This window comes from Montipora foliosa, unplaced genomic scaffold (genome assembly GCF_036669935.1).
Source record: "Montipora foliosa isolate CH-2021 unplaced genomic scaffold, ASM3666993v2 scaffold_403, whole genome shotgun sequence".
In the NCBI taxonomy this organism is placed as follows: domain Eukaryota; kingdom Metazoa; phylum Cnidaria; class Anthozoa; order Scleractinia; family Acroporidae; genus Montipora; species Montipora foliosa.
Window position 1 is genome coordinate 282,501 of NW_027179705.1, and position 8,049 is coordinate 290,549.

Genomic DNA, 8,049 nt, shown 5'->3' on the forward strand with positions numbered 1-8,049 from the left:
TTCAAAAACACGAGATGGTTCCTCCTTGTTCAAAGGCAGATTTGATTTTAATCTAATCAAATTAATACGAGACAATCCAAGTCAAAATTATACGATCTGTGTTGAAACATATTTTGAAAGTTTTCCTTTCACTGAAAAGGAGTTCAATAGCGTAAGAATCATATAAACCACAGTGCCACAAAAAACGTAAATTCCGATTATAAATATTATCGGTCAATATTAAAGAAGAACTGAAGATAAAGGAAATAATCGAGTATTTGAGGGGTTCCTTACATTTTTACGTTTTTATGAGACCAGAAAGATCCGTATTGATCACTCGATGGAAGTCCGCCATTTTGGCTGTACTATAGCAGGCTTGGGCGCTGAGCGTGACGTCAATGCGCACACTTGCTTGAACGCGGGAAACTTGAAAAATGGTTCAGTGCGCTATTGTGGGCTGTTCTTGTAGAACTTGTAAAATGAAGTCCTTCTCAAGGAATAGATCATCCGAATTTAGAAGAAAAAACTTGCCAAATATCCAGCACTGTCACATCTGTTCGGATCATTTCGAACCCTCTTGTTTTGAAGGTGTCTTGGCCACATCCGTCGATGCGATAATTGCATGTAATTGATGAAATGTTAACTTTGCGACTCCATCGATTCCATTTACACCCAGCGAGTAAGCTATGGTTTCTTTAGTCGGGAGATTTCAGTGGCAAACCCAGCGCCGGAGAAGTGAACCAAAAAGTTGTTTTTGCAAGCACGTCATTTCTTGAATAGCCTTTGCACTTCAAGCTGGGTTTTATAAACTCGACAACGATCATACAGATGTTTAATTAAAGTTTGAAAATTTGCAAAAACTACGAACAGAGCTTATGTGTTTACATACATGTTGTTCATCAATCGAAGCGCTCACAATCGACGTGCTTGACTCAGACCCCACGATGGCAGTTTGTAGCACTTTTCTTTGCAAACACACGGTCGAAAAGCTAGAAAGCTGCGTTACACAACGAATAGCTTGATCGGCCAGGACATCTGTTAATAGTTAAGGGCTGTAAGCTAAACTTTCTCAAATTGAATCGAGATGACAGACAAAACAATAGCAGCCAACAGAATCTCGTAGTAATCGAGTTGTTTTTATTGCCTTTTAAATGCAATCAATTCACTTGAGATTTTGTTCATAGCTCCTCTATCTCGGGGGAGCAGATGCATTCCTTTTCTTGCTGTCCCGGCCTCCCAGTTGAAGCAAATTTCACAGCTGCACCAAGTCATATTTCCCCTTCTTTAGTCGTCCCTTTCGGTTGCTTCCTCTTCCTCGGATCCTGAAATTTCTCGCATTTGTTCGAAAGAATATGGTTCAAGTTCTGCCATAAACTTATGTGTATTAACGACGACGAAAGCGGAGTACTATGTTAAGATTTAAACGTACGATAACAGAAGATTTTAGTGAAAAGTAGCTGCTTGCTTGTGCGCAATGACGTCACAACATGGCGGTGGACATTCCTTTTTCGGAAGTAACCGGAAGAAAAGCAAACAAAGTGGCGGGCGTTCAAATTCGAAAGACAACCAAGGATTTTGGGCAAATTCAAGGCCTTTCAAGATGAAAAAGGATTTTTCCTGTTTTTTGGGGTAAAGGAAGTTATATTTCGACAATAATAAGACACAAAAATTTGATCTTCTAGCGTTCAGTTCTCCTTTAAATTTGTCTTCTGATGGATCGGAGGAGGTCAAATACACAGAGACGATTATTCATCAATTTTCAAGCCGATTATGATAATGACAGTCCTCCTTTTCTTCCAATTTATGTATTGATTTATAGTTTAAAAGATAATACAAATCAGCCAACAGAATGTCTTTGTAAACAGTTCTGACGTGTGGAATAAGTTTTTTCGAGTGCTTTCAAATTGTTTATGTGGAATTGTCTGGGAATACAGACTTTGCCATCCACCGTGACCATTGCCTTTCAATAAACTTGTTTTAACAAGTTTATTAAAAGATCTGACTGTGTTTTCCATACCATGTGCCAGTATTGTAGATGCCGTTCCTCAGCCACTGTTGGAATGTACATAGGAAGTAAATAAATGTATATATTTGGAGTTCGGGCTATAGATGAAAGGTAGAAGTGATCTTCACACTTCTCTGGACAATTTAAGCAATTGTATCCTTACAGAAACCTGAAAAATTCAGGTGGCTTCAATATGATTCGAACACATGACCTCTGTGATGCCGGTGGAATGGTCTACCAACTGAGCGATGAAGCCACTCAATCAGTTTTTCTATTGCCTGTAAGAGACAATAAAAATTATTGCTGAAATTGTCGAGAGAAGAGCGAGGATCTCTTCCCCCTTTCGATGTACATACACTTGTTTTGATTCTGTTTTTCGTATTCAGACCTTTGTACCGCTGTTCTTCTCTTGTACAGGTACATGCATTAATTATTGCGCCACATTCTTTAAAATTTCAGAGAGTGCTGGAATATCATCATTGCAAGAACTAGAACAAGAACAAGATAAAGAAAGATGTGCAAATCGTGTGTCAATTAACATGATGTCAGCAAAAGCACCAGAAGTGGCCTTAACTACTCGTTCTTCTGTAGCACCTGGTGAAATCGCCAATGAGAGTAACCTCAATACAGGCAGCAGTGAAGAAGAGGTTCCAGTGCAGGCTCAGTTATTGAACAGTACAAATGATTTGACTGATGGGGGAAATATTGAGGTTGGAGACATTGAAGGACAGTCTCTTGATTTGTGTTATGGCGCATCGGGAACAAGCCGGTCCAACACAAGATCTCCATCATCTGAGGGTGATTTACCGATCAGCTCTTCAGATAGCTATGCCTTCTGCCTTTTGGCCGATCCAGAAAACTCACATGTTGATGATGGAAATCTCGTCCACCTGCAACAAAGTTCCAATGCGCATAGTCAAACACCATTGGGAATGAATGGCTCTGATGCAGCCAGTTCCTCTTCGACTGACTGGGAACGTTTGGGCGCTCGACCCAAAAGCTCTCAAACACAACGCCCACTGGTTGCTATATCACCCCCACCGCCACCACTAATCGGCAGCCCTGTATCCGTTGGTTTGGCTAGGGATTTCGTAGTACGACATTCACAAGACAAAGCGGATCATGAAAGTCTGTTCTCAAATGGCAGAGATTTTTCTTTTCTTGGTAACGATACTTCGCAGGGAGCGTCTTTTGTTGAGGGAAGCACAAATGCATCAGAAGCTTACAGAGTCAGGCCATGTCTTGGGGCTCGTGAGGCGGCAGTAGGGAATAATTCGTACGTGAGATCAGACGGCATTGCTTTTTCACATGTCCCTAGTAGTGGTTTTGAAAGAGCAAGATTACTCTCCGGTATTTCTTCCAATGAAAGCTTGTATGGAATCAGTCCACCTACTGCAGCAGTGCCTTTGCCTAGTCACACAGGACCAAGTAATGTCACTTTGGGTTGGACTGGCTCATCAAGCGATGGTGCAAATAATGTTAATGGCTTTCTGAATATTGCTCATGGAATTACAGGGCAAAGATATCATAACTGGGGATCGTATTTTCCTTACGTCCAACATAACACACACGTGGGAGAGGCACCATTACATTGGTGGGGTAACGCAATTTCAGGGATCACCCCTTCGGGTTTTGCTTATGGATTAACTAGTTCGGGCTTTCCTTTTGGCCCATTGGGTGATGGTGCTGCTGGAATTCGGCTGAGACAATTAGTATATGCCACTCGAAGGCATGTCGTGAGTGACGGTGGTTCTGCGTTCATCGATGAGCAGACCGGAAATGAAAGGTCACACAATGCTGATTTAGCATTTGGAAACCAATCACTTGCGATTAGGCATCACGAACCAGGTACCTCCGCCGTCTGTGCTGTAATTGTGGACAACATTGGTTTGCCTTCTCCATTGTCCGTTTCGGCCTGCAGTGTTTCATCCAACAGAGTTGTCTCAGCTGCAACAAGTCGACCTCCTGCTGTCAGTGCAAGTAACACATGGAGTCTTGTCAGGAATTCAAGTTTTTCCTCAATCTCACCCGGTGATGGCAATGCCGCAAGGACCAGGCTTACACCAGTTTCTGGTAATGCCAATGAAAACAACTCCAGAGGAGCTTTGTTCAATGGAGACAATGGAACAAACAATATCGAGCCAGTCGACGATTCACTTCTTGCTTTAGAACGACGTGTGGCAGATGCCTCTGCGCCAGTTGAACAGGTGCTAAGGGAAAGAGAAGAACGCCAACAGTTTGCACGAGAAATAGAGGGAAGGGAACGAATGATAAGGGAAAGACGAGAGAGGGAAAGGAGGCAGAGAGAGGAAAGAGAGATACAGGAAGTGGAAGAGCAAGAGCAAGAGGCTTTTTCTTCGTGGGTTCCCATGGCTCTCTGAACATTATCAGAGGCATTGTACAGTGCGGTTCCCTTGTTTTACATAATTTATACATCCCAGCTTTCCTTTAAATCTTTTTTTTTTTTATTTTTGTCTATAGGATCCTATACTAGCAGTAATCGTAGATTAGAGAGTGCGTTCGAATATGGTAGGTTTGGTATGTTAAAATGTGATTCTGTTTGGGAAAACCGGGCTTCGTGAAACTTTCAATGCATTTCAACGCAGTTTGAATGCAATAAAATGCATTCTAACGTTCGCCAATGATTCGTAACGCATTCACAACGTTTCCCATCGATCGTTGGCAATTTTGTTCAATTAGATGTTTCACAATGATTTTCCAACTTTTTTCAACGCATTGGCAACGTTTCCAAACATTTTTGTCGAAAAAGTTAATTCCGAAGGCGTTTCCACTATCAACTGGTCATTATAAACATCGACACGTTCGTACCTTGAAAAATACACCTCGTTGCGTTTACTGGGAACTATCATGTCGCTTCTTTCAGGTATGATACCACCGGAAAGCTAAGTCACAGATTTCCTTAGTTTGCTCGCCAAGCGAAACTGACTGACATTTTAATAGGCCATTTCCGAGTTGATGCCTCCTCTTCGAAGCGAGTGTAAGTGCAAAGTTTTTCGTATGGAAAGTGTTTGCTTATCATCTGACGGCAATATTTTGAGCTTCGATATTCATCCAAAGGTTGTTTTCTTTGAGTGTAAGTTTTGGATACACGGTCCGCCGTTACTCACGTTCTAAACTGACCGAATGTACCTCAGAGGGTTGGATCTAGGGAAAAGTTACGAAATTTACTCACAAGGGTAAAATCTCAGCATGTGAATACAGCTTATAATATATGCAAAACATGAGTTGAAAAGTCTGAAAGCCCGAATGCTGCATATTTATTCAGCCGCGTACAATGCATTCTTAAACAAGTGAGTATTTGACGTCATTTTCTCCTCGATCCAGCTCACTCAAGATTTTAAAGTGAGTAATGGCGGACCATTAAATAGGAAAATTCCAGTTAATATAAACAGGTGTCTTTTTGAAATCAAGGCTTAAAACGTGGGTCACTTGGTGTTCAGTTAACATAGTTAACAGATCAACCGTTAAAAAAAAAAAAAACACGAACGTTGCAGGGAGTAGGATAATATTAGACGCAAGATTATTGGACATGTTCAGCTCAGTTCAAATGTTCGCTAGATTACAGTGGCTACCTATCGATGACTTAATACATGTACAAGAAATTGTGCATGATGTTCGAAATTGTGAATAGGGAGTGCCCGCAATATGTCGCGCATTATTACAAGTTTCGTAAAAGACCCATGGTTATAACACCCGAGCTCCTCTATAAACAACGCTTTCATTGTGCCGAAGTGTCGTTTAAACGCTGGGCTGCAAACTTTTCGCGCAAGTACTACTCGATTTTGGAACGACCTTGATAACGCTCTCAAGAGCATTAGAAGTGAAAGCAGCTTTAACAAGCCGTTATTTAAGAAATTCCTAGATAACAACTCAACCCACTTACTTTTTACCATTTTAAGAACGTATTGATATTTTTATATACTGTACCACCCTGCGAGCAGAGCCTCCTTTTGTCTTTTTCTTTACTGAGGAGGAGAAAAGGAGGCTCTGCCCGAATCGCGTCAACTCTTTGAAGCCGCCGCAGACCGAACTTCTGGACTTGTCAATCTTGTTTTCTCTCGTCAAACCGGTTTTTCCAGTGCGAGCGTCTGTTTAGTGACAAAACCGATGGTTATAATTGAGGCCGCTGCACCATGAAAAACCAAGACGGAGGCGAGATATGGCATATTAGGCTTGGGTTCGAGACTGTATCCTGGCAACATGGTAACCCTGGAAAGACTAGCACATCAAAGAAGAAAAAACTAACAAAAACCCTATGTCTTGCCGTCAATTTGTCACAGCCCGGGGTAGTCAATCGATAAAAATTGATATCGGAAAATCATTTGATAAATCGATATCTATCGATAAATTGATTTTAAACGATATCGACTTTATCGGTCAATCGATAAAAATCGATACTCACACGCCGACGAAGTGTTAATTTTATCAATTTTATCGGATTCATCGATCGTTATAGAATCGATAAAAATAAGAACAACGAGCGTGCGATTTAAAGCGGATTTCAAATACAACACACGCTGAGTATTACTTAAAGTTAGTGGAAAAGATGTAGCAATTTTTATCGATTAACGAAGAGGGAAGTTGTTACAAGTGTTTCTGCGAGCTATTTAAAATCTTTTGGTGTTTCCGTTTCGAAAAATGGTACGGTAATTCAGTTTCGATAAATTCGATATTTCTTGATAAAATCGATAGCTCTAATTCAAAAATCGATAATTATCGATTACTCACAACGAAATCTTTTATCGTTTTTATCGAATTTCGAAAATATTTATCGATTTTTGTCGATTGTTATCGAATCAGTTATCGATTGACTACCCCCAGGGTCACAGATGTATCCTGTGTTTCGTGAGTTGTTAGTATGAACACGCAAGGTAACTTGACCGCAGGCGGCCGTTAAAAATTGTTGTCACTTTTACTTGCACAACCAAAAGTACGATAGAAACATTGAACGTAGCAAAAATCTCACAAAATGTCTTTCGCTGATGGTAACTTGTTATATTCGTGGCACAAAATTTATGATGTGGTCATCTCGCAAACTGTGTTGCTGATGGCAAATTGTTTTATTCTCTTAAAAATAGAGGAACCGTAGCTAGGGTAAAACATATGAAAAAGTTATAAAAAACGTTCACTGGCTATATACAGTTAAAACTTTCGAGCTTTATTATTATTATTATTATTATTATTATTATTATTATTATTATTATTATTATTATTATTATTATTATTCTCTCCAGTTGTCGGGTGTTCTACTGGGTAACGTTTATTGTGTTTCAGCAACTCCTCGTAGCTTAGAGACACAACACTTTCTGTAGCAGGTGAGCAGTTTCAAGGATGGCCGATAATTGTACACTTCCAAGGAAGTCAGGTACATGAGCTTGCCAAACCAGATCTTTCCACCTTTTCACATGCTTACAAGAGCACCAATCACGATAGGTATTATTGTGACTTTCGAGGCTCCATGAATCCTTCTAATTTCAAATGCTAGTTCCTGGTACTTTTCAACCTTCTCCTCTTCAGTTCTGGTGATGTTCTGGTCCGCTAGCACAGCTATGTCAATAAGTATCCATTTCTGTGTGTCTTTATGCACTAGAGTAATATCTGGCCGATTATTTTTCAGCACTTTGTCTGTGTAGATAGTCATGTCCCAGGTAATCCTCACCTCTCCATTTTCTGCGGGTGGCAAGGGTTGATAGTCATACCACTTGTCAGTACACTCTATCCCACACTTCCTGCACATCTCCTAGTGTAACCGCAGGGCCACCTTGTCGTGGCGCTTCCTAAAATTTCTCTGAGCAAGCTTCTTGCATCCAGTGACAATGTGTCGTACTGTTTCAGTGGCATCTCCTTATTAGCACGAGGAATGAGCAAGGCGTCGCAAGGTTCAAATAGCCAATCTTTGGCTATAAGAACCCTACGGCGCACGTTACATAAAGTTTTGCAGAGCCTTGGGTTGATCCGAGGCTCTGGTGACGAGAATGGAACATACCCTGGCGGAGAGTCAGTTAAGAACGTCGTTTATTTTTCTCATATGTCAGTTTTTTTTC

The 8,049-nt window shown here is 40.8% G+C and overlaps 1 protein-coding gene and 1 long non-coding RNA gene across 2 annotated transcripts in view; both read right to left on the reverse strand.

Moving 5' to 3' along the window:
• Window positions 1-332, reverse strand: part of LOC137988034 (uncharacterized) — a 24,234-nt gene extending 23,902 nt beyond the window's left edge. Inside the window, exon 1 of the long non-coding RNA XR_011120724.1 lies at window positions 274-332. This is a non-coding gene — a long non-coding RNA (uncharacterized lncRNA). The remainder of the gene's footprint in view (window positions 1-273) is intronic.
• Window positions 333-7,406: 7,074 nt separating this feature from the next.
• Window positions 7,407-7,742, reverse strand: LOC137988025 (uncharacterized). The gene has a single exon (XM_068834090.1). The coding sequence runs from the start codon at window positions 7,740-7,742 to the stop codon at window positions 7,407-7,409; it is 336 nt and encodes a 111-aa protein (XP_068690191.1).
• Between the last annotated feature and the right edge of the window lie 307 nt (window positions 7,743-8,049).

What these genes read in the sequence shown, in the direction of transcription:
- LOC137988025 (XM_068834090.1), bottom strand. Translation starts at nt 7,742, where the DNA reads ATGTGCAGGAAGTGTGGGATAGAGTGTACTGACAAGTGGTATGACTAT.